General features: G+C 40.1%; 1 protein-coding gene across 1 annotated transcript in view; it reads left to right on the forward strand.

Annotated features, from left to right (window-relative positions):
* Positions 1 to 26,772, forward strand: part of LOC103663346 (retinal dehydrogenase 1) — a 41,347-nt gene that overhangs the window by 10,104 nt on the left and 4,471 nt on the right. The window contains exons 2-9 of the mRNA XM_008691031.2: positions 3,097 to 3,201; positions 11,549 to 11,689; positions 13,782 to 13,911; positions 15,456 to 15,517; positions 17,100 to 17,228; positions 18,633 to 18,746; positions 22,652 to 22,754; positions 26,139 to 26,323. Coding sequence (XP_008689253.2) covers positions 3,097 to 3,201; positions 11,549 to 11,689; positions 13,782 to 13,911; positions 15,456 to 15,517; positions 17,100 to 17,228; positions 18,633 to 18,746; positions 22,652 to 22,754; positions 26,139 to 26,323 — 969 coding nt within the window. The remainder of the gene's footprint in view (positions 1 to 3,096; positions 3,202 to 11,548; positions 11,690 to 13,781; positions 13,912 to 15,455; positions 15,518 to 17,099; positions 17,229 to 18,632; positions 18,747 to 22,651; positions 22,755 to 26,138; positions 26,324 to 26,772) is intronic.

Genomic DNA, 26,772 nt, shown 5'->3' on the forward strand with positions numbered 1-26,772 from the left:
ATCTCGATGCATACAGTCCCTTCTTTGATTATAAGCCCCTTGAAGGCAGGGACTCACTCTTTCACACTTCCCCCACAGTACCTTCCAGATGTCTCAGGTATTTACACACTATTTGGCAGAACATAATAAGTAATTGAATACTAGAATATGTCAGAAAAGGGGGGGAGGAGAGGTTAAATCCAATTGGACCTACTAGTGAAATCATGAGAAGGTGACACTTGAAGCAAGACTTGAAGTGTGAATAGAAGAAAATAGTGAAACTCCAGTCTGAGGAAGAGCATGAATAAAGGTGTGGAGCAGAAGGGCCTGGCGTTGGAGACAATTGAATGAGGCCCAAGTAGAGGGTGAACTGAGGAAATGAAATAAAATGTTGGAAAAGCATAATGGGGCCACGTAGGCTTAGAACCACCTAAGTGTTTTGAGGACCGGCCAAAATGTGAATTGGGTTGGCTGAGGAAGATATATGATAATGGGGGTGGGGGGGTTAAATTTCAATAAGCGGGGCGGGGGGGTAGGGAGAACAGGGAGTTTTTGCTTTTTGGATTTTTTTTTTTTTGGTGATAGTACAGAACAGCATGATACCAAAGGATGACTAGGGATTGTATGTGTCATTAACAGGAGAGGGTAAGTGTGTGTGTGTGTGTGTGTGTGAGAGAGAGAGAGAGAGAGAGAGAGAGAGAGAATGTGCAAACTATAGAACTGTAGTCTGGGCTAACAAGCAGCGCAAAGCTAGGGATGACAGTGAGCTGCATTTGGAACATGTTGACTAAGCTGTTTCCCAGCCAAGCTTTGGGAAGAAAAGCACAAAACAGGAAGGGCAGAGATGTATAAAGGAAAGCACTTGCCTCAAGCCTAGTTACAGGATTCTGCAAAATGTGTTCATGAGAGCTGGAATGCTGATTCACCCTGACAGACGTTGGGCAAATCGGTATCTTAATCTGAATTCATCTTTCTTCAAGTTGAACTCAGATGCCAACACATTTCTCTTGAAGGACAGTGGGAACTGTGTGGCTTTCATCTGCATCCCATTATCCTTTCCCACACCCCCACATATGGGTCCTTGGAGGTCTAGTCTCCTCACTTGAGCTGCTCCCTCATTTACTCACGCTCACGTCTTCTTCCTGTCAATTCCAGGCTGGCACTACAATTTTGTGAACTCCTCTAAATCCTGGGATGATGTTGTTCTGACGCACGGTTAACTGTATTGGTGTGAATAGCAAATATGGAGGCTCAGTCTTCCCTTTGTTTTTTTTTTTTTTTTCCAGCAAAATCACAAGTATCATAGTGTGCCCATGTGCAGAATATTATAAGTCTTACCCATGTGTAGCTACTTGATTATAGGTTTCTTGATTGAATTTTAAGTTAGTTATTCAAGAATTCTAAAAATCATTTGAGGACTGGGACTGTATTGGACACTGAGGATAAACCAGAAAACTGGACAAACATTGTCCTTGACCTTACCTGACCAAGTTTACAGTCTAGGAGAGAGGGGGGACATTTAAAAATGACTTTTTAAAAAAGTGACAAATTTTGTGATGGAAGCTTAGGAGAGCAGGGAAATATTTTGGAAAACAGACTGTCTAAATAATGTTATAAATCACAGAATATAGAATTCATTCTACTTAAGCATTAGGGATACATGGTAATATAGATTTTATGAACGTGACTAAATATTTAACTATGTTATGGACACTACTCGATAGAATAGCTAAGTTAATATAAACTCACAGGTTAATTTAAAGACTGCTGTTATTTCAAATATACATAATATAAATAATTAAACTAAAAATGTATAACCTTGATAGTCACCACTGGGGAATTTTTAATAGCTAACTGGTTTGTATTTAGTATAGCAACAAATTTAAACCTTGGTTGGAGGGGGCAGTGTTTCAATACCTCCTCCCTCAGGGCTGCACTCTTAATAACTTATCTTTAAATATCAAGTAAGGGAACGTGTCTGAATTAAGAGATATGTAAAAAATCCAGTGCAGATGACACTGTTCATTGAAAACTGCGTGTATCAGCTCCCTCTGATTCACAATTAAATAGACTAAGTCACGTTGTAATGACAAATCTAATAGAAAGTTGTAATACATAAAGTTCAGTAGCATACTTACGACAATATTTATATTTCAAAACGAATAAGCAAAAGGAGAATAATCAAGAAATAATGAAACGAGAGGAGGAAGAAGAAATTCTAGCTTTTGCCAGAGAAACAAAACATAACTTTACCGCAAACAATACTTCTTAATTAGGCTTTGTAAAACATTTCACTCTAGTAAAAGGTGAATGACATACCAAAGCCCTAGTAGGCTCCATAATGAAGCAGAAGTTCAGGGCAGCAAAAGGTGAAACTCCGACTTTTTAAACGACATACTAACACTTTTTGTATTTCTGTTCTTTTATACACAGAACAAAATCCCATGTTTCTAGACCCATCTGTCTCTTTAGACGCATGTCTCTTAGATATCACTAAGAAATCTAGTGCCTGATTTTATCTGAGGACAAATCAGTGATTACATAATCTCTTTAAAAGAATAAAACCCTTATGCCTGGAAAAAGTCAGTAAAAACATGTCACTAGGCAAGTTTTTTCTAAGCAAACTTCTTTTAAAACCACCCTCCACGCTACATTTAAAATAGTAAAATAAAGGATCAGAAAACAGTCACTTATGATACCCAATCACCAGCAGCCCGACATGAGGACATTCAGAATCTGAAGTGAAAAATTAAGATTAATAAAGATTAAAGCCACCAAAGCCTCTGCTCTTGCCTCCAACTCGGATAGGAGCACTTTTTCTAGATGGTTTTTCTCCAGTCTGTATTGTCCATGGTTGACATGACCTTGTACCTCAGTGTGATTTCGAAGTATTTACTTTATTTTAATATGTGTGTGTGCTCACACACACGTGTGTGGACGCGTGTGTAAATGTTGTGAACAGCCGAAAGTACCTCGCAGGGTGGGAGGAGGTACGTGAAGGTTTTAACGTTGACCTCGCTTAGGTATTTTATAATGCTCTCAGTTTATAAAAGAATTTCTCAAATTTGCTGCATATTTAAAGGTTTGCTTACCTCCTTTCTCTCTCTCTCTCTACAGATTTTCATAAACAATGAGTGGCATAATTCAGTGAGTGGCAAGAAATTTCCTGTCTTTAATCCTGCAACCGAGGAGAAACTCTGTGAAGTAGAAGAAGGAGATAAGGTGGGTTTCCCAGCACTTATGCTAGCTGTCTTTGTTTCCCCCCATGCTGAGCTCCCACACCCACCACAGCTGGAAGTAAACAGGTCATGACAATACCCTTTCTGGGGCCATCTGGGGCATTTTCCTTGGTACCTCAAGGGTGCCCAGTAGTCATGTGATGATGATGAACCCATGGTTCCGGATGTGGTGCTGATTTTTTTTTTTCATGCTATTTCTCCTTGATTGTTCTTCATTTTAAATAATATTTGGGTTTATTGTATCCACAGACTACATATGATTAGTCATAGATTTATAAAGCAGAGAAATCCCTTATTCATATAAAATTGTTCTTTTTTGAAGTTGCAAAATGAAACTAAAGGAAACAAGATAGAACGTTTGGAACAATATATTGCCCATTATTTCCTTAAAAATCATTGAATGAACATTAATGGGTACCTTGAAAAATAAAAATTTAAAATCACAGAAATTGAACTGTGAATTAAAGGTATTCTGCTTTCTAACTAATCATATCAACAACAACAAAACCCAACTTATATCATTATTTTTTTTTTAATTTTAAATGTTAATTTAATTCTGAAGCATCCTGATGGGAAAGCTAGTATTTGTAGCTGTTTTCACAAATGATAGTAAAATAGCAGAATGGACAAGTTGACTAATTTACTTTAGGGGACATTGCTAATAAATAACAAATTTTTAAAAATCAAACAACAACAATAATAATGAAATCAATATTCAAATGCTGTCCTTCTGACCCCAGAGTCTGTGACTGGCAGGGCTGCCTAACCTTGTGATTATTATAAAAGTAAGATAGGGCAATATGAAACAGCCTGGGGAGTGAGGAGAGTGAAAGCCTTCCGATTTTTTATCCGAGCACGTACCTTAAAATGTGAATGGGTTTCTCAGTCTTTAGTTGTCCAAATGTTATGAAACTTGAAATCTCTGTCCTATAAGGTATTACAAGGTAAATTGTTTTGCTACTTTAAAAAGACCATTGAAAGATGAAAGATAGCGACCCAAGGATGATACTATTTGTGACCCGATGTTTAGTTCCATGTTCCCAAATTCAAAGCTCCCATTCTTTGATTAGCTTTCTCCACGTGATGAAATCACTAATTGAAGACATTAAGCCTTGCAGATTCATTCTAAGATAGCCATAGACCTGAGGGGCTCCTTTGGGTTTAGAGAAGCCCCCGGACTCAGGTGGCAGCATTATCAGAAGACCTAAAATCCATGCCTCAAGGGGCAGGAGTGCAGAGTTTAACCAGAGGGGCTGCACAGCCAGGATCGTGCAGGGGCGCCTGGGTCTCAGTCATTGGGTCTCTGCCTTCTGCTCAGGGCATGATCCCGGAGTTCTGGGATGAGCCCACATCAGGCTCCTCCGCTGGGAGCCTGCTTCTTCCTCTCCCACTCCCCTGCTTGTGTTCCTCGCTGGCTGTCTCTATCTCTGTCAAATGAATAAATAAAATCTTAAAAAAAAAAAAAAAGTACATGCAGATTAGAATGGAGAACACATGTCACCTGCTTTCAGATTTCCCTTGCTGTGCATTCCAGTGTTCATCCATGCATAAATTCTACAGGGGCTTCTCACTAGCCTCTGGAGAAAAAACAAACACAAAACCCTCTTGTTTTTGGCCTCAACGTAGGAGTTTCACCTTTACTGTGTCCAGAATCACGGTCCAAATAGTGCACGCTGCTCACTGCCTCCAGGCTCCTCACTGCTCCTGACGGCCGGGTAATGTACAGTCCTCGGGTCCTGGTTCAAATCATTAGCTGTAGAAAGAGCACAGATATTCCACATTTTATTGACCCTCTTTCAGCTTTGGTTCCTTGTTGTGTAATGGGGAGATAGGAAAAACTTGGGGGAGGTTAAATAAGAAAAGATATCAGGGCGCCTGGGTGGCTCAGTTGGTGTGATCTGCTCGGCTCAGGTCATGATCCCAGGGTCCTGGGATTGAGCCCCACATCGGGGTCCCCGCTCAGGGAGCCTCCACTTCACTCCCTCTGCTTGCTGCTCCCCCTGCTTATGCTCTCTCTCAAAATAAAATCTTTAAAAAAAAAAAGATGTAAAATGTTCAACAGTGCCAGGCACGCAACAAAGCCTCAGTCATCATAGAGTTTTTATGCCTCTTTAAAGCCCCCAAATTTCCCAGGTAGAATTGCTGCTCTCTGTGCCAGTGCAGAGCGTCATATTTACCTATATTATCACCCCCGTTATCCAGGTATTGGTTACTTTGTCGAGACGGCACGCTTTGTAGGATCAATGCTGCATTTTACTTTTATACGTCAGTGTCTCCCATGCTACAGGTAATGGATAAATGAAAATACATAAATAATATAAAACTCCTCCTCCAAGCTCTGAGTGTCCATATCCTCCCTTCCCCACACACAACTCATCTTAGGAATCTAGTACTTAATTAACTGTTGACTAAGGCTGTGTTTCCACAATTTTGCATGCAACCATATTCCCTGGAAGGCTTGTTGAAACACGTGTTGGCCCCACCCATCCCTAGAGTTTGTGTCAGTATCTAGGGTGGGGCCTGATTGCATTTCTGATAAATTCTCAGCAGATGCTGATGTTGCCAGTTGGGGTGGAGGTGGGGAATATACTTGGAGAACTACTGAGTGAAGGTATTAAACCCTTAAGTTGTATCTCCCTGTTAGCATTTCATAGGAGGCATGGACTTGAATATTAAAATAAGAAAGTTGGAGTTGGAACCCGCACGATAATCACTCTGCACCCTGTGAAATGTTCCAAGACCAAACCTGAGCAGAGAAATACTGATGATCCCTGGCAACATGTTTTAAAAGACCCAGAAGCCTGTGTCCTTTGGGCGTCCTAGAAAGAAGAGAAACATGCATTCTTCCTATTCAACGGAAAATGACTTTTTATCGGAGACTTCCAGAGATCTCCGCAACACCATGTTACAGCCCCACAGTACATGCCATGTCCTTCTAGCTTGAGTGCCTCTGGCAACCCAGGGAGGTAGGGGAGCAATAAAGGGCAACATGAGTTCTGTCTGAAGCCCTGGACAGCTGCCTACTCCCTCTCTCCAGAGGTGTGAATGCTACTCAGGAGTGAGATTGTAGAGCTGGTTGCAGTTACATTAAGAAATGAACAAGTATTCTTTTTTTTTTTTTTTTTTTTAAGATTTTATTTATTTATTTGACAGAGAGAAAGACAACCAGTGAGAGAAAGAACACAGGCAGGGGGAGTGGGAGAGGAAGAAGCAAGCTCCCAGCGGAGGAGCCTGATGCGGGGCTCGATCCCAGGACCCTGGGATCAGGCCCTGAGCCAAAGGCAGAAGCTTAACGACTGAGCCACCCAGGCGCCCCGGAACAAGTATTCTTGATGCTTTGGCTTCGCTGCCTTGGCGGTCTCTCCTCGCCACTGGCTTTCAGCTTTAGTTTCATCAGTACAACAAATCTGTGCCCAGAGCTCCAGGTCCTTGTCAGGACATCTGAGGACTTTTCTTGGCATCGTTGGTGGGATTTACCTTCTTCCCAAAGTGTAGCGAGGGGGAGCTGGTGATCATACCTGAAGCTTTAGAAAAACTTGTCATTTGTTTGCTGTGGGCTTATTGGCAGTTCCTCCTGCTCAGCGCACAGCGGCATTGTCTGTGCTAGTGTGGATCAGGAACGCTCATTAGCATCCAGCAAAGCTTCAGATCAGGTCACAGTGCTAACCGAGTTGCTAGATACTTGATCACTTGAGTTCAGTTGTTTATGATAGGAACTGTTCAGGGTAAGCAACTGTTTGCTTCACATTCAGCGTTTTTGTCATCCTGCCCTCATGGAGTTACCTACTGACATTCGTTTTTAAATAAGGATTGCTCTTCTCACAATTTTGCCAACAAGTGTGCGTGAACTTCTAACATCGCTTAGTGAAAGGCACAACTCGAGTAAATTACATAGTCACCGTAAACCTAATATTCTGGAACTGACTCTTTAGATAATGAGCCAAGAGGTTTTAGGGATTTAATCTATGATAGAATGGAGCTAACAATGGGCTATACACTGCCTTTCAATGGTGTTATAAAGAAAGGAGGAGGAGCGAGAATGAATGGAGGTTACAAAGCAAAGCACAGATGTGGGTGGGAACTGTTTTCTTTTCACTTCAGTGGCTCTTTTAGGCTATATTGACTAATCCTGAAAACTGCTTTTATTCTATTTATTTATTTATTTATTTATTTATTGAAAACTGCTTTTGATACGAAGCATGACCTAACAAATAATTGGTGGGGATAAAAATAAATGTCCATTAAAGTAAGTGCTTATGACAGGTGTAAAAGTAAAACTGGTCTAATAACTATTTCCTCCAAACTGGAATAGATCTAATATGGAAATGTGCAGCCTGGGAGTGATGGAAAGTTTGTCCTTCCTTAACTGTGTTTAAGAGGCCTTTGGTATTTCATCATCTGACTTCAAAAAAAGAACATTTAAAACCCTCTGAGGCAAAAGTGTTATTGACGGGTAGCAAATCCGAGTTAATATGCCAAATTGTTTGCTGGTGTTAAAAAATTATGTTCCTAGAGATGCTAGTCCTGGAGTAAAAATCCAAGAAATACTATTATTTGTAGAATTTAAACAACAACAACAACAACAAAAACCCCTTATGCCTAATATGGTTAATGTAAAAGCTTTGTGATGTAATGGAATCAATTAAAATATGATTTATTATGTGAATGTCAATATAGGCAAATTATTTATATCAGGAGCACTCTTCTATAAAATCAATGTAACATGATGAATTTAAAAGATAGGTAATTAGATTATTAAATATTTATTAACTGCCTATTGTAGGCCCAGAATAGTAAGGAATAGTATAGCTTTTAATACAGATAGCAATACATATTCATTGCAAAGATCACTATCAGGATGTCTTGCAGAGCTGTAAAACAGGATTGGGGGCCAGTTGTGGGATCAAATTTTGGTTGATAGATTTCATGCTGGATTTCATGTCCTGTAAAACAAAGTCCATGGTGCTTAACTGTCGTGGTAACTGTGGGGTTACAGCAGGCTTCACTTAGTGCCTGGAGCTTAGGAAGCTCTTCACTAGCAGCTAACATCAAGCTGGATTAGGCTGGCAAGGGTTTAGGTAGGTCGTGATAGTTGGTCTTAAAGAATATGTAGAATTTTGAAAATGGGGGGGTGTGCTGGTAGAACATTCTAGGCAAGGAGAATCATAGGCGTAAAGGTGAGAGGCAGTTGGGCCAGACAGAGTAGAAAAAAAAATGTAAACACAAGTTTGGATAGGTGAGGTGGGGCCCAAAAATGTTGGGTCTTGAAAATCAGAAAGAAGAGTCTGTCCTTAGGGGCAGAGGGACAAAGGGAGTTGCAAATATTTGAAAGGAAAAGTAATCACATAAAATTGTATGAGGAAGATTAGCCTGGTGGTAATCGGCAAGGCAGTTGTGGGAGAGAAGAGAATGGTTGAGGAAGGCAAGCAACAATGAGATAATAGCAGCCTAAAATAACACATGGTAGAGAAAATTGAAAGGAAAGATTAAAATACACTAGAACTGCTGAGAGTTATTTTAAGATGGTTTTGCCTATTTTGCCGCAACTAGGTTAGCCCTTGCTACCACGTAATGAACACTCAAAGTCATGTCTGTCACATAGAAAATGTGTTTCCAGTGTTACCTTATTTAATTCTCAAAAGGACAATGTCCTGTCTTCACGATTTGATCATTAGGAGCCTGATGCCAAGATTTACAGTATAATGTTTAACAAATCTTTGGATGGATGGGTAGATGGGTGGATGGATTGATGGATGGATGGATGGAGGGATGGTTCGATGGAGGGATGGTTGGATGGAGGGATGGATGGATGGTTAGATGGATGGATGGATGCGTGGGTGGGTGGATGGATGGAGGGATGGATGGATGAATGGAGGGATGGAGGGATGGGTGGGTGCATTGGTGGGTGGATGGATGTCTCAAGACTCACAGAGCTAACAGGTAAGGAATCAGAATTCAAACCCGGGTTGTTTTGTTCCAAATCTATGCATTAACTATCATTATTCTACTTCTGTGCCTGCAAGATACAATTGAAGATTATGAGAAAAGGAGGATTATGGTGCAAAGGACACAATCACAAGAAAGCCTTTATTTCAAGAATGTGTTTTCCATATGGCAGAGTTAGATGTCTTGAAGCCATTTTTTTCCATATCCCTGTGAGAGGCCAGGATACCTTTGGTAAACTGTATTTGGCTAAGGCCGATGGCAGAACACTGAGCAGAAGGAGCCAAATGAAAGCTGTGTTGCACAGATCTGTTTAAACACAGAGCGGCACATATTTTATAAGCTGTGGTATCCAGAGATCATACTGGCAATTTCAGATTCTTGTGGGTTTTTTTCCAAACAGCGCTGTCTGAATATAACTTGGAAAAAGTTAGAACTTATGGCATAAAAAATATCCAAATATAAACAATCAGTGGGACTAACTGAATACCCCCAATATGACTGTGTACATATTTCTCAGGGAGGGTGAGTAATAATGCATATCTCTTATTGTATATGCTCATCATTCTCTCAGAAGTTAGGCAGGGAGATAAACAAGTGTATGATATATTACAGTGAAAGAATGTTTGCTTTCTTTGTGCTCTGTGAATGTTATCACTTAATGAAAGCAGATTGCACTTTTAAAATATCTCACTGGCCCCAGATCATCTTAGCGTGGTGATAAATACTCTAAAAATAATTTATTTGTATTTTAATTTGCAAACATCTGAGTTTGGGATTTTTTAATGAAATATACTCCAAGGTGGGGGATATTAACTTGAGGTTCATGATTCCTACTGGGGGAGGTGTCATTCTTGAATGGGGTGCAGCTAAATTGTGGGCAGCTATAAGAAAATTTTATGCAATTTTCTCCTCAGATTCTCCATAGAAATGTCTTCTGCAGAAAGTCGTGGCCATGATTTATGGAATTTCTGTAGCTCCCTGTGGTGGCCGGTCGTATATACTGAGAATATTGGAACAATCTATGACTAAGTTGTTTGCAACTGGAGAGCCTGGGTGGCTCAGTTGGTGAAGCGTCTGACTCTTGATGTTGGCTCAGCTCATTGACAATCTCAGGGTTTTGAGATCAAGCCTGTCCTGGGGCTCTGTGCTGGGCATGGAGCCTGCTTAAGATTTTCGCTCTCCCTCTCCCTCAGCCAGCCCCGCCTCCCCATGGCTAGAGCACACTCATGCTCTCTCAGTCTCTCTCTTCCTCTCTCTCTCTCTCAGAAAAAAAAAAAGTGTTTGCAACTGATTTGGGGGGGGGGGGACATATAAAGTAGTAATGGAAGAGGTGTGGTGGGTTTTGTGGTAGATGTATTCTGTATTAGCTCCGAAGAGATCTGAACAGGGATCTGCGGAATGGAGAGGCTCGGGGATAGTATGCGACCGAGATTGGCTAGGAAAGCACAGGAGGAGTCAGCTTGGCTCAGAGAAAAGAGTGTGAGTCAAAGCAGCATGAGCGAAGGCAAGAAGGCTAGACAGAGTGTGGAATTCCTTGATGATTTGACTCTGCTTGATTATTTGATGTTATTTTATAGCACCCACCTTAATAATAAGAAACTGACTTCCTTCCCTAGTTTGGAACTGAAAAGACCTCTTTATACCCAGTTGGGAAATGAGAGGTTGTACTATCCACACAGATCCTTCTGTATACCAGTTCCAGGCCTTTCTCTCCACACAAGGGAATGAACACACACTTACAGTGTTGACCCTTCGGCAGCAAAACCCCGCTCTGACTCACCCTGCAGAGGGTTCTAGATGAGCGCTCACAGGTTGTGCAGTCACTGGCCATCCAGGAAGACATGAGCCATTTTAGCAGACCTTGAGCTTTCCCTGCAACTCTTGGTCAATCACCAAAGCTATACGTAGTGGTGAAGAGCAAAGGCTCTACTGTCAGAGGTCCTCCGTTTAAAACCATCCTGCCATTTCAGCTATTGACCTTGGGCAAGTCCTCTTTGCCTCAGTTTCTTCATCTGTAAAATGAGAAACGTATTTGTGTCGTAAGAGTATGGAGAACTAACTGAGTTAATGTGTGTAAAGTAATTTGAACGTGACTTGATATATATGTATGGTAAGCACTCCGATGGTAGCAGTATTAAAATATGAAATATTTCTGTTCAGGAAATCCAGCCTGAGCTATGCGTGTGGAATTCATCGTTCTAAACATGAGGCAGCAGGTATATAAGTCCCATACGTGATAGTTGAGTTTGTACAATGGGCTAGACTTTGGGCTAATGAAAACACAGCATCCGCGTACGAGGACCGTTAGTCTGTTTTATAAGGTGACTGCCATTGGATTTGCTAACACGTTTAGGCAACTGAAATGAATTCCCTTTGACTTGCAGGAGGATATTGACAAAGCCGTGAAGGCCGCAAGGAAGGCTTTTCAGATCGGCTCTCCATGGCGCACTATGAATGCTTCAGAGAGGGGCCGGCTGATCTACAAGTTGGCTGACTTAATTGAAAGAGATCGTCTCCTCCTGGCAGTGAGTATTAACCAAACTGGGCAGGTAGAGAGATCTCTAGAAAGCCGTCACTGTTTGGATGGCAAGTTGCTTTGGTTTTAGTGATCACTACATGCTCTCTACAAACAAAATGAAAAGACTTCTACCAGCTCCCGTATAGAAATCGTACGTACCACTGAGCTCATTCTCAAAGAGGAATCTGCACGCTAGTTCTGGTGTTAATTTCTACTCCTCTCTTAGATTTTACAGTCTAAACCTTGGCAAACCCCAAGTTAAAGCAACTTAAACACATTTCTTTTCTCGATTCTGGAATTCCTTAGAGCCTTTAACACATGCAGGGACTATCCTGGAATAATACACTGGGTTTCTCCAACCCACCTGACCCCTGAACTCTTTTTGTGGAACATGTCATAGAATTTGTCAAAGGTGCCCAGAATATTTCTCTACGATAAACTTATTTCTCTTTATCTAGCCCACCAAGAAACTTAATAAATGGCTGCTTTTCCCCTCCTGAAATGTGTGTGTTCACAGTGGTCTGGATTAAATAAGGTTCTTTCTACAGGTGAAAAAGGTGAAGAATAAAGAAAAAAATCCAATGATTTGCGTATTTGTAAAAACTGTATTTTTTGTGTGTACTTGCTTTTTAAAAAACATTTTGGCACTTAGATGAGTCAGCAAGTAAAATGGGTGGGGTGTTTTTCCTTGTTTTCTTCTCAATTAGGCATTATAGTAAAGCCAATTGAAAATAAACCAATACCAGGATCAAGTTTCAGAGCAAATATTTATTACCTTTAGAATCTCATACTAGCAGTAGCAAAGAAGCCCATATACATATTTTTAAATCAACTTTAGCAATTATGGTTAATCAAAGAACTATTTTTTTCTCAAAGGTTTTGCGTGATGCAAAGTATGCAAAAATACGGAGTTAGAAGTCATGTGCAATAAAATTACATTAAATGTAATTTAAATGTCCTGTAGGAAGAAAGCAGAATTTGCTAAAACTTGGCTTCTCTTATTTAACTGCTCTGTGGATTATAGAGCGCTCGCTGCCTCTGTCAGCAGTAAGATCCAAGGGGGGAAAATGAGCAAGCACACCAAAATCATGTCCGATTAAGTTTTGAGATGTAGAGACAGAAGACTATAAAACAAATGAACAGTTTTAAAACTTTTTCATCTGTATATTCCTGCCCTGGCAGGACACGAGGTCCCGAAGAGCTCTTCAAGTTCCTGCTGAAGGAGAGGAAGAAAAGAAACTAGGTCATCCCATAGATGGTTAGAGCACCAGACCAGAAAATGTCGGACTTTTACAGCCTGACCATTCAAACAATACTTATGACAATAGTAGCAAGACTGAGAGTTTCACCAAAGTTCTGCTGAAGAAAACTCATGAATGAAAGATCCAGGGATCACGGAAGTGTGTGTACATTGGTTGTATCCAGATGGAATGCAAAAATAAAAAATGATCAGTGAGGCCCCATTCATAGTCACTGACACTAAATTGCCCCATAGTTGTACTTACACAATAAGTGAAATTTTGCTGGGGCTCCGGTCTGACTTAGGAAACTAGATACCACTCACTCTCACCAACTGTGTGTCTTTCAAATTGGGACCAACTCCTAGAAAGCTGTCCAGCTGGAGGATATTCAGAATGAGATAGAAGGGGGACACCTGGGTGGCTCAGTCAGTTAAGCGTCTGCCTTCGGCTTGGGTCATGATCCCAGGGTCTTGGGATCAAGTCCCGCATCAGGCTCCTTGCTCAGTGGGGAGCCTGCTTCTCCCTCTGCCTGCTGGTCCCCCTGCTTGTGCTCTTTCTCTGGCAAATAAAAAAAAAAAAAAAGAATGAGATAGAAGGAATGTTAGGGTTTAGAAACCGGAATCTTACTGCCCTTTCTATCTGATCTTGTTATGTGACCTTAAGCAATTCTAAGCAAGTCAGTTTTACTCATTTTTTTTACCTCCTTTGTAGAAAGAAAAGGTTATACAAGATAGCTTACAAGATTTCTTCTCTATTTCCCAAATTCTCTAGCCCTTGATTATTTAAAATCTTAACTATCGATTTTTTGATCGAAAATGTTTATGGAAGTTTACATTTGAGGTTTGATTTCCTTTGCAGACAATGGAGTCAATGAATGGTGGAAAACTATTCTCCAGTTCATATCTGATGGATTTGGGAGGCTGCATCACAGTGTTACGTTACTGTGCAGGGTGGGCTGATAAGATCCAAGGCCGCACCATACCCATTGGTGAGTAGCTGTGAGAAACCACCAAGGGGAGAGGCGTAGGCGTGAGGCAATCGCTGTAGAGCTGAACTACTCCAAGCTCTCCCTTCTAAAGATGACAAGGGAAAAGGCAGACTGATTTTCTCCTTGACTTTGAGACAATGCAGCTCTGAGCCTGGAAGTTTTACGAAGATTAATCAAATGGTTTCTTCAGGTGGTTTCAGCATCATCGTGAGAAGATACCACTACAGATATTTTAGAAAATATTCAAGTAAGAACTTTCTTAATGCCCACAATCACTGAATCAGGGCAATTGTCTCTCTAACCGCCCACACTTTTCAAAGTTGGCCTCGAATGATTTACTTTGTATTCCGATAGTGAAATATACACCCTTTCTATAATGTAATTATTTAAGTGTCTTTCTGCATTCCAGTATGAGTCAGGTATGGTCATCTGTGCCTGGTCTCAGTGAGTTACAGTAGATTAATTCAACAAACCAATTCACACGGATTTATTTTAAGTAGCTTCAAAGCAAGATGAGACTGTTTATAGCTCAGGTTAAGAATTTGTGTGACAGAACGTGTATGTATGTGTTTTAGTATTTTAGTAGAGAATGCTAATGGGAGAGGAATATTAAAAAAAAAAAGCTTCAATTTGGAAAACATTATGGGTAGAATTTAATTCACAGAAACTTACTGGCTCTAGAACTGCCACCCCCTCCAGGACTGGCCCTGATAGGCATTTTCAATCTCATTCAAGCATCCAGCAGGTTAAAACAATAGCCAGGAATTAAAAGGGGAGAGTGAGAACATGGTATTAAGAAGAAATGAGGCTATTCTAGAAATTCTTGCTTTACCCTTTGACAAAAATGAGAGAAACTATTTTAAGTACAAATAGACTTGATAAGGAGCTTTCTTGCTATGTTAGCCAGGAAGCTTTTGTGGGAACTAGAACACAACGAAACAGAACAAAAAGCTCAGTGTAACCTCAGGATGCCTACATCAAACTTTGAGGCATATGAGTCAATCAAATCCAGATTGTAAAACAATGTCTTTTATTTCTGGCATTTTCTTTTTTGTTATTGTAGGGAGCTATTTTTTAAGTTTACTCTTTTCTAATTTACTCTTTTTCTAATTTTGTTATTTTTACTTAAAAAAAATTCTACCATTACTGATAGAACTGTCAGAAACAGAACTCTAACAGATATTGTCTTAGCTACACACCTTGTCCCTTTTTTCTTAAGAAAGTAAGCTTTGAGAATGAGGATAACTTAGAAAATAGCTCTTCTACAAGATGAGAGAATTAAATATCTTTCAGATATATTCCAGTTTTGCATCTCTGCCTTGACTGACATCAGTTTTATGGTTCCTCTCATTTCAAATGACTATTGCAGGACTCGATTTTTCATTTCATAAGTGGTTGGAGATGTGGGGGTTATTTTTATTTCTTTATTTGTTGTTTTTGTTTTCAGTTATTGTCTATACCTTCCTCTCACATCAACCCCAAAGACCATCCCATGAATGTCAAGCATATTTGTCCACAAATGATTTGTGTGTTTTATTTTCCAGATGGAAACTTTTTTACTTACACAAGACATGAGCCTATTGGTGTATGTGGCCAAATCATTCCTGTAAGTTGGTCTCCTATATCATTTTCAGGCTTGAAAAAAAAAATGAATTCTAATTCTATTTCACTTGGTAAAGTAGTTTTCTCCGGCACATAGGGATTCTTAGAAATTTGCTAAATGTGGAGCAAATGTAGTCACTGATGAGCTTAGGTCTCCCTGTGACTGACTCTTTGGATATGAATGAGGTAGTCCAGAAATATATCTATATTCCAGGGTATCACTTGAGTGTGTTTTGATATTACAGCATTGACCTATCTTAATCTTTTACTCTGTGGTTTGTTTTTAAAAAGCTGTATTATATATTATTTTTAAGACCCATGGTTCCCATGTATGTAGCAAAGCAGCCATCGCTGGCTTCTCTGCTGCAGGACGCCATTTTAACAAAGTAGTATGGCCGACTGTTCTCCAACACTTTTTACCCCTCTGAGAATTCTCGTCATGGAGAAGAGTAGCAACCAGTGTTTGAGACCCAAATACATTTTTTAAATTAAAGTGGAAGATACTGTTGGAGTGTTGTTTGGAATATATCCTGCCTTTAGTTGTATTTTTAAGCAGAATCATGAAGATTTTCTTTTCAACCCAACAAATAGGAGGCTATTTGTTGATTTCACCAACATATTCAAAGAAGCCAAATAAAAAGATGGTAAAGTGTTCTGAAGCTTTTAGATGGGGTAGTGTCAATGACCTATCTTCTGCTCCAGTGAGATTGAAATGCATCCATAGCCTCATTTTGAATGAAATTGTTCATTAGTTCAAAACTCTCAATAAAACTAATAAAAATTACACAATCCTGAATACTAGTAATGGCTAATATTTATTGCACACCTATGATGAACACATAACTCTATTAAGCCTTTCTCCCACTTTCTTGAAGAATCCTCAGGATAACCTTTTGAAGTAGAGAGGATTTTTATCAGCATTTGCAGATGATGAAATCATGCATGGAGAGCATGTAACTTGTCTGAGCTCACTGGGCTGGTCAATGATCGAGCTGAGATTTGAACCAAGTTCTTAGCCACCAGACCCTAGACTTTTTGTCTTTGGCAAAATATTTGTCTTGCCAATAAACGCTGCTGCTACTACTACTACTACTACACACACACACACACACACACACATAATTTTTATGATTGACATATAGCTGACACACAATGTTATATTAGCTTCAGGTCACTGCTAAATATTATTATTGGGTACATGGTTACAACAAATGATCTATAAGGAGGGAATAATTACACTTTTCAGAGATGTGCAGAAAACGTACAATATGTTTAACAGTCAGGCTTGATTTGCAAACCATGCAGTAATTTTTTTTTTCCTCCAATAGATGAAGAACTCAAAATAACAGCACTTGATAAAATTTTATGGCTCTCTTCCACTCCTGTCCCATATTGAATTTATTTGGAGCTTTCCAACATTTATGAATTGCTTTTAGAAATGAACTTAATTTGAAGACAGCAGTTGATGACACGAAACTACCACAATTATTATTTCACATCTATAGGTAGTGAGTAACGTACACGTTAGATTAGCAAATGCGGCTTTCGGCAATACGAAGAATCTCTTGTTCTCTGTTGCTTTCTAGTGGAATTTCCCGCTGGTCATGCTCATTTGGAAGATAGGGCCTGCCCTTAGCTGTGGAAATACAGTGGTTGTAAAGCCTGCCGAGCAAACTCCTCTCACTGCTCTTCATGTGGCATCTTTAATCCAAGAGGTGAGTTTCCCAAATCCAGATACACACAAGAACTCAGGAGCCCTCCTTTACACTATGATGGCCTCACTTCTGCTACTACCGTAAAGCACCTGCCAGTGGCTCCTGTCCAGATGAGGACACATCAGATCTGGCCTCCAGCTGAGATTTCCGGGAGTCAGCCCAAATGAACCTCCACCCAAACGGAGACAAGAAGCCAGACTCAGAGGCTTAGTGTCCAAGTCACCTTATAATCACTTTTATTTTTGTTTCCTGAGCTTAACTCATGAATGCAAATTCACGTTGAAATGGCTGTATCTTTCCTTCGAATGTTGAAATGAACATTGGTTTCTAACTAGCACTAACGGCCTGGAGATTCTGCAATTTTTTTTTAACTTTTTTTAAGCTTCGTAAAATTTTTAGTCCTTTGGCACTTTGGAGGCCTCTGTGCCAATATGCTTCTTTGTAATATTGGACCACATAATTTTTAAACCTATCTATCCATGAGGGGACATATTTCTATTCTGTTTTCCATTGTGGTTTCCTCTGCATTTACCTTCTTGCTCAAAAACCGGCCAAAAAAGAAAGGGGGAGGGGGACACATGAAATTTATTTTCATCAACCATCCAGATTGTGTTACTATCTTTTTTCTTGCAATGTCTTGCCCTTTGTCCTTCATATCTTTACAGAACTTAAAAACCAGTCTTTAGTTACTAGAAACATAAATTTAAGAAGTCTGAACCTAAATCTTCAAACTATTCTTCACTTTAAATTAAAAAGGGGGGGCAGAAGAGATGTCAGAATGGGACATTTTGATGTCAATAACATGAAATTTTAATGTGCCCATCTCAGGTACACACTGTTTTCTACCTGATCATTCTTTAACCAGGAATGAAATCAGTCTGTGAAGCTTAGTCACACAGAAGGACTGTTCTTATCTAACGTTTCACTGATGAAATGTTGCCAGTAGGAATTTGCAACCCAGTTGGTATGCCCCAAACAATCATTAGCTAGAAACTAAAAATGCAAGATCCTTTTAGCTTCTTAGTTTTGCCGATAGGATAATAATTGCATTGTTTTCCTTCTATGTGAGTAATTTACCAAGCTCTTTTCCACACACTATCTTTTTGAGTTACTATTATGGAATTTGAGGCAGCCATCACTGGGGCAATGATCCAGAAAAGTCAAACATGGACTCCCCCACAACCCTGATGAGAAACACTTCCCCAGTAATATAACTCTGCAGGTTATTTTAAGTGGGCTAAGAAATGAAATAATAATCATAATAATACCACTTAAATGAATCTTTCTTGGTAGAGAAATTCATAAGCTTAGCTTCGAGAGGCAGCTTTGATCCCAGACTCTCCTCTTTTTATCACAGAATTAAATTCTCAGTTCTGTTGTAATGATTTTACTTTTTATTCTCAGGCAGGTTTCCCTCCCGGAGTAGTGAACATTGTCCCTGGTTACGGGCCTACTGCTGGGGCGGCCATTTCTTCCCACATGGATATAGACAAAGTGGCCTTCACGGGATCCACAGAGGTAATAGCACTTACGCAGGCCAGTCGTGCAGAATGTCTGCATCTCCAGGTGTCAGAAACATGTTCTGTGTCACTGTTTTTAGGCCGACGTTTCTCTAAAACAAAAGTTCTTTTTAATGATTTGTTCCTTACTCAAGCCTTCGCACATGTTTATAGAACATAAGCAGCCGTGGTTGAGATGAAGCCCGGTATCCGTCACGCACTCGGGCTGCACGGAACTGTGTTCAGTGTGTTCATTACTTTCCCTGACAAGAAATACAGCCGATGAGACTCCGTTGTATGATGACTATGGTTTATGATAGAAAATCTAAATCGGGCCACAATGATTTGTAGGAATGAATGTAATTGCACCCTGTACATTATGGAAATTGAAGAGCAGAGCACCACCTTTAGCTCCTTATTTGGGGCTCTGTCTGTCCTGATCATTCTGAAAGGGGGCCAGGGCCTCAGCTTCCTGAGTGTTACTGCTGGCTTAGCCTAACTTTTATGCCTCTCCGGCTCCAGCTTGACTTTCCAGAAGGTTAAAGAACATGGTCTCAGCCATGGACACTGCAAGAAGAGGCAGGAAGGAGAGAAAGAGGGAACCTGCCTGGAAAGTGGAGTTTGGGAGAATGGATTCCCATCTATTGAGATGATTTTCTATTGCAAGCAAAAAGAAAGTGGTAAAATCATACTGTGTCAAGCAAAAAACAATATGAGTCTTCCTGCTGGGTGATGCGACAATGTGAAATGTTCAGTGCATACCTCTTACTGGTATACAGTATAAAGGATGAAGAATGAGAAGAGCCCCTTCTTATGAAGCTGTGGTTACACATGGGCTACAAGACAGGATGTGATAAGATACTGAGACCTGAACAAACCACTGTAAGGACATCCACAGGAAGGAACGATAGTGTCTACATAGGTGGGACAACCTGCTCTGAATTTTGAAGAGTGGTTATGTTTTTCACTCCCCAGAGATTGAGAAGCAAGAAGAACATTCTAGATAACAAGGAGAGGCCAATTTGATTATTTCCTATTCCTAATTAGCCACTCCAATATAAAGAAACACTTACATAGAGAACTAAAATGGTAGAAAATCAAATTTTATTTTTCTTGATCTTTTTAAAACTAAATAAATACAAAAAAACTTTTTTATGTTGTGTAGCCACAGAACAGAAAAGGTTCACATTCTACAAACCCCTTATTGAGGTAGGGGAAGGCAAATCCTGCGTTCAGGATTCTATGGACAGAACTACTGGGAATGAGATGGTGGCAATACATTTAAAAGAAATGGTGAAGTCACAGATGAAAATCATAGCAGAGGAGGTAAAGGCAGGAAGGTACAAGTTCCTCAGCCTAGCATTCTAGACCTCCACGCACATTGCCTGCCCTAGATCTCATGCCATTCATTCTCCAGTTCATCTGATCCCATCTCTAGAATCACTGCCTATTTGTCTTGTCCCATCCCTGGGCCCTACAGGGCTTTGGGGCACGTTACCTGCTAAAAATGGAAAAATTCTGGGATGAAAAGGCTAGGAAACATCTGGGTTCAAATTTGACTCTACCCCTTTAAGCGGTGTGTCTTCCAAATGTGAAGTATCATTGCTACATTTGTATTTCTCATTTGTAAATGAGAATAATAATATGTACTTTATTGGACAGAATACAATTGAATGAGCTAATGAGTGGTAAAATACTGAGCACACTATGGGTTATTCAAATGTATCTTTTCATTCCTCCAGGCTTTTGCTCACTCCTGGCCACACCTACTATAATATGGCTTCCACCACCAGATGCCTCTATGGCTTTCTCTGTAGCCCCAGGGGCATCCTGAATTTTAAGCCACTCCCCCCATCTGTGTTCCCCATTGTCCATGATCTTTAAGTATGAGAGCTCGTGCCCATTGCTTTGTCATGTATCTCTCTCCTTTTCTGACCATCTTCAGAGACTATCGTATTCACTGTTATCTGTAAAAACCAGCACAGTAACTACTTCCTAATAAGTATTAAATAATTAAGTGTATCTAAGACGATTTTAGAGGCCACACAGAAAAATCAGCCTTTCTGGGCTCTCTTTTAGCTTCAGGTTTGTTGCTTGGCAGGTAGTAGGAAACTTGCCAAGTGCCATGAAAGAGGCAAACAATGGATTATATCTTTTGTGGTCATGGGAGCAATGATTCTCTTTCTAAAAGTGCTTCTGGCAAGGTAAGAATTTTCATGTCCCATTAGATTCATTTAAAATGGAATAAAACAAAACAAAGCACAGAACCCCGTGCACATTGTGCAGGCTGTGGTAAATTAGACCATTTCGATGAGCACTTGCTACTTCTGCCCCACATGACAATGTCACAACGTCGTGGAATATATTGCTTACCATAGTCTCGAAGGTTCTTATTTTTCTTCGTTGCAGACCTCTTTAAGAAAAATGATGAACCTTTACTTTTTTCCAAGTAAGGGAACAAAATCAAGGGACAAAAATTGAAGTTTCCTTGTTTTGGCTTTAACTAGACATTTGGGAAAACTCAAACAAACCTTTTATTTGCCATCGAAACTTGTACTAAGCAAAAGTGTAACCTTCCTCCCTTACTCATACTTCTGGCCACTATTCGTTCTATTTCTTTTGGCATCTGTAACTTTTAGAAAAATATCTCTGATCTTATTCCCTTCCCCAAGACAAAAATTAACTACTTTAATAAAGTTTCTCCAGTATATATTCCTAAGCTAAAAAAAAATGCAGAAAGAATTTGGAGAATTTGAAGGAGGAAAAGAAAAGAATATTATGTAAGAAATAAAAAATTCTTGATCTTCTTAAATGAAAATTTAATAAGTATATTTTGGAAGGAAAATGGTATAACAAGAAAAATTTCAGACAGCATTTCCCCGCAGCAAATCTACTTTCAGTTTCTTTTTATTAACCTATATTAAGGGATTTGATTTAGTGCATGACATCTTTAAATAAGGTAAAAACATTGGCAGATTAATTATTGCTCTGCTCTAACGCACGGTAGCCGTCATTTCAGTAACCACATAAAATTCAAACATGGGCTCAGCAAGCATCTCCTTATCTTTTGTTCAGTTGGGATAGAAACTTTCATTAAAATCTGATGTGTCAAATGGGGGGGGGGGAGGGAGGGAGGGAGGTGGGGGGGAAGAGGGAGACCTGGCAATCACCCATAGTTAAACAAGCCTGCGCTGTGACACAGAATGCTGAGAAATATGCAATGATAGGACTTTATCGCCGACACCACGGGCGTGATCTCTCTTTGGGAAATCGATGTGTTTACAAGTAATGCAATCTGAGGGAGACCCTGGAACAGTCCTCATGAGGGTTCTATGCGGGGGTCATAAGAGGAAGAAGAGGTTGCGTCTGCCTAGAGTCAACAGAGCAAGCTTCATAGAAGAGTTCAGGTATCAGCTGGACCTCAAGGAAGGGTGGGATTGGGGGCAGCCCAGGTTAGGGTGGACATATAATGAGAAACAGAGATGAGGTTTAGGGGATAGTAAATATGCCAGTTTGGGGAGAGTTCTCTGGATTTCAGTAGAGGGATGAAAAGTCAAGTAGATAAGTGATGGTTGGATCGAGATATGTCCAGTTCATCCATAGAAAGATGAAGTTGTTTTTTTTTTTTTGAAAGGTATGGTTCTGATTAAAATGAAAAATACCTCCTGTTCAGTTATGTCCGTCAAGATCAGTTGTCATCTTCTATGTATCTGTTCTCATAAGTGTTTTCCTGATTCATCACGTTTATGCTCGGATGGAGGAGCCTTTGACATCTGAGGGTGCCAAATCTTGAGAAAAGCCATTTAATGTTTCTCCCTAATGAAACTTAACTGTGGCACAAACCTCACATACATTTAAAATGCTAAATAAACCTGCCTTCCAGAAAGCAGATTAAACCTTCTCCTTGGTAATGCTCCATTCCAGGTTGGCCAGATGATCAAAGAAGCTGCCGGGAAAAGTAATCTGAAGAGAGTGACCCTGGAGCTTGGTGGAAAGAGCCCCTGCATCGTGTTTGCTGACGCCGACCGTGAGTGAAAGCCACTCTTAACTTTTCACCCCTCATCTTGGTGTCTGGCAATGCCGGACGGTGACCTTGAAGTTTATAAAAGGGTTGGCTTCTAACATCAAAATGTAAGGCATTAACCAGAACCTAGAATTACTCTTGAAGATCTCTCAAACTTTCAGTTTCTTTTTATTAACCTATATTAAGGGATTTGATTTAGTGCATGACATCTTTAAATAAGGTAAAAACATTGGCAGATTAATTATTGCTCTGCTCTAACGCACGGTAGCCGTCATTTCAGTAACCACATAAAATTCAAACATGGGCTCAGCAAGCATCTCCTTATCTTTTGTTCAGTTGGGATAGAAACTTTCATTAAAATCTGATGTGTCAAATGGGGGGGGGGGACCCAGAAGCAAGATAAAATGAATCATCTTTCAAAAAGAAAACCAAGATCATTTAGTACATTAGGACTTCAATAAAAATACTAAAGAGGAAATAGTTACAAAGCAGACCAGGTTTTAGAGATGGAAAAATAAAACAACTACAGAAAATAATCTTGATGGGACGTGATCCACAAAGGAAAAAATGAAAACAATGGCTTTCTCTGAAGAGGGGCAACTAGCATTAAAGAAGAAACCAGAACAGTAGGATTCCAGCCAACTGAAGCAGCAGCACAGAGCACAGATCCAGTTTCTTTTTTCTAGCTCCACTTTGGTGTGGAGGGAGAGAGGAAAGGAAGAATGGAAGGAGGGAGGTGGGGGGGAAGAGGGAGACCTGGCAATCACCCATAGTTAAACAAGCCTGCGCTGTGACACAGAATGCTGAGAAGTATGCAATGATAGGACTTTATCGCCGACACCACGGGCGTGATCTCTCTTTGGGAAATTGATGTGTTTACAAGTAATGCAATCTGAGGGAGACCCTGGAACAGTCCTCATGAGGGTTCTATGCGGGGGTCATAAGAGGAAGAAGAGGTTGCGTCTGCCTAGAGTCAACAGAGCAAGCTTCATAGAAGAGTTCAGGTATCAGCTGGACCTCAAGGAAGGGTGGGATTGGGGGCAGCCCAGGTTAGGGTGGACATATAATGAGAAACAGAGATGAGGTTTAGGGGATAGTAAATATGCCAGTTTGGGGAGAGTTCTCTGGATTTCAGTAGAGGGATGAAAAGTCAAGTAGATAAGTGATGGTTGGATCGAGATATGTCCAGTTCATCCATAGAACGATGAAGTTCTTTTTCTTTTTTCTTTGAAAGGTGTGGTTCTGATTAAAATGAAAAATACCTCCTGTTCAGTTATGTCCGTCAAGATCAGCTGTCATCTTCTATGTATCTGTTCTCATAAGTGTTTTCCTGATTCATCATGTTTATGCTCGGATGGAGGAGCCTTTGACATCTGAGGGTGCCAAATCTTGAGAAAAGCCATTTAATGTTTCTCCCTAATGAAACTTAACTGTGGCACAAACCTCACATACATTTAAAATGCTAAATAAACCTGCCTTCCGGAGAGCAGATTAAACCTTCTCCTTGGTAATGCTCCATTCCAGGTTGGCCAGATGATCAAAGAAGCTGCCGGGAAAAGTAATCTGAAGAGAGTGACCCTGGAGCTTGGTGGAAAGAGCCCCTGCATCGTGTTTGCTGACGCCGACCGTGAGTGAAAGCCACTCTTAACTTTTCACCCCTCATCTTGGTGTCTGGCAAGGCCGGACGGTGACCTTGAAGTTTATAAAAGGGTTGGCTTCTAACATCAAAATGTAAGGCATTAACCAGAACCTAGAATTACTCTTGAAGATCTCTCAAACTGTCCTAACGTGTCACACCTAGGTGAGTCTAACCCAGACACTCCTTCTTCCTGGTGTGGAATAGATTGCCATTTTCGCAGCTGAACTCTAGGTGACTGTCTTGCACTTAGCAGCCATGGTCTTTTTTTTTTTTAGTTCCATGCCTGTAAATATTAGCATTGGGTTAGGCATGGTGACGTATCCCCAGTTATGTTGGACTGGCACCAGCTAGAGAGATGGCATATTTCACATTTGTCATTTCCCTTCTCTCTGGGTCATACACACATTGAATGAAATGGTCAGAAGAGAATGATCCTTAGCATTTAAGGAATTTCCTTCTCTCCTTTTTTCCTGGCAAATGTGGTAGAATTTACATATGTTCCATCTATAATATGATGTGACTCCACTATACAATATCCCTGTTCATTCTGATTACATTAGCTAGTAGAATCCCACAATTACATTCTAAATGGGAATCCATCAGCAGAAATGGATTGACAAGCATTCATCTGGCTCTTTCTTTGACAGCTGCTGTATGAAGCAATAAGCAGAAATGGTTGAGTGTGATCTTAGCTGAAACTTTTCAGAGCACACTGCCTTCTATAGTCTACAAATATGATAAGAGTCCTGATTTTTACCAAACCTGTCTAGAAACTGTTTCCACTACAATGTAAGTAGGTGTGGTTAGTTCACAAGGTTAAATATCCCAATACTCGATTGCTAATATGTTGAATTAAATCTTCACCATTTAGAAAATTAAAATGCAGAGAAAACTTTCTTCGGGTTGTTTAGGATTTAGTGATGACAACCTATTTTTCCTCTTAAAGCCCCATTCTACCATCTCAAATACATGGATAAGAGTTTACAGGCATATATGAAATAATATGGTGTATTTTATATAAAGTTGGAAAATGTTTTTCCTGAAACAGGGCAGCCAAGGTGGGTGAGTGATTTTGAATATTAATTTTTTTCAGAAGTATCACTTTTCCTATTGATCAGAGTATCTAAAAATATTTTTAAATTATTTAATGCAATAGATAGTTCATGTTTTCTTTGTCATTTAGTTAAAATCTGAGGGCTGAGGTATTTAGTAATCTAACTAATTATAAAGGGAGAGGTTTATAGAAGTCATGTGCAGGGTTGCCTGGCTGGTGCAGTCAGTTAACCCTCCACTCTCTGTTTCGCCTCAGGGCATGCTGTCAAGCCCCAGTTCGGGCTCCATGCTCATTGGAGAGCCTGCTTGAGATTCTCTCCCTCTGCCCCTCCCCCACATGCACATGCTCTCNCTCTTTCCCTCTCTTCCTCTAAAATAAATAAATAAATGTAAAAAAAATCATTTGCAGTGGGAAAGGATCTTATGACACTTTCTATATTCTTGGTAGTGTCATAATATATATTGGTATATTAATGTTTTTGAGATTTTATATTTGTGACTATCCTTTCCATGTCAAATAAAGGATTAGAAAGGTTCATTTGTCACCTGGCTGATAAGAGGTGAGGTGTATTGAATCTACATCTGACTGTGCAACTCATAATTTTTCTATAGCATCTTATTGCCTCTGAGAGATGTGTACAAATACATCATCTTTAGAAAATATCTCTTCTTCAACGTGAGTATCTTCTTTGCAGTGGACAATGCCGTCGAATTTGCACACCATGGGTTATTCTACCACCAAGGCCAGTGTTGTATAGCTGCTTCCAGGCTTTTCGTGGAAGAATCGATTTACGATGAGTTTGTTCGAAGGAGTGTTGAACGGGCTAAAAAGTATGTTCTTGGAAATCCTCTGACCCCAGGAGTCACACAAGGCCCTCAGGTGAGTATACACAAGAAGGAATAGCATTCACAGGGGACAAGAACAAAATGTCCTCTTTAGGTTTACTTTTTATTGAATAAGATTATTTCCTTACCACAGATCTTCCTAGGTGACAATACTGTGTCAGTCTGGTGTTTCAAAAAAAAAAGAAGAAAAGCGATGACTCTCACTCCCCATGTTGAAGAAAGCACCCTGAGGTTGTGTGGCCTCATCTTCATGTCTTGAAACAGTTTAAGAAGCGTGTTGGCAATTAAAGATGTGAGGAGAACAGCAAATGTAAATTTCTTGTTTCCCTCATTCTGCACACCTCTTGATTCCTGTATGCAGTCTCTGTCCACTTGGAAGTTCTTATAGAATCCTGGCATTTCTTTCTCCCTCAGGATCAGTCCTTTGTCTCAGCTTCCATCCCACAGATGTGGGCAGCTAGCATACCTCTCAATTCACTCCGG

Source organism: Ursus maritimus, unplaced genomic scaffold (assembly GCF_017311325.1).
Source record: "Ursus maritimus isolate PB19 unplaced genomic scaffold, ASM1731132v1 scaffold_34, whole genome shotgun sequence".
NCBI classification, from domain to species: domain Eukaryota; kingdom Metazoa; phylum Chordata; class Mammalia; order Carnivora; family Ursidae; genus Ursus; species Ursus maritimus.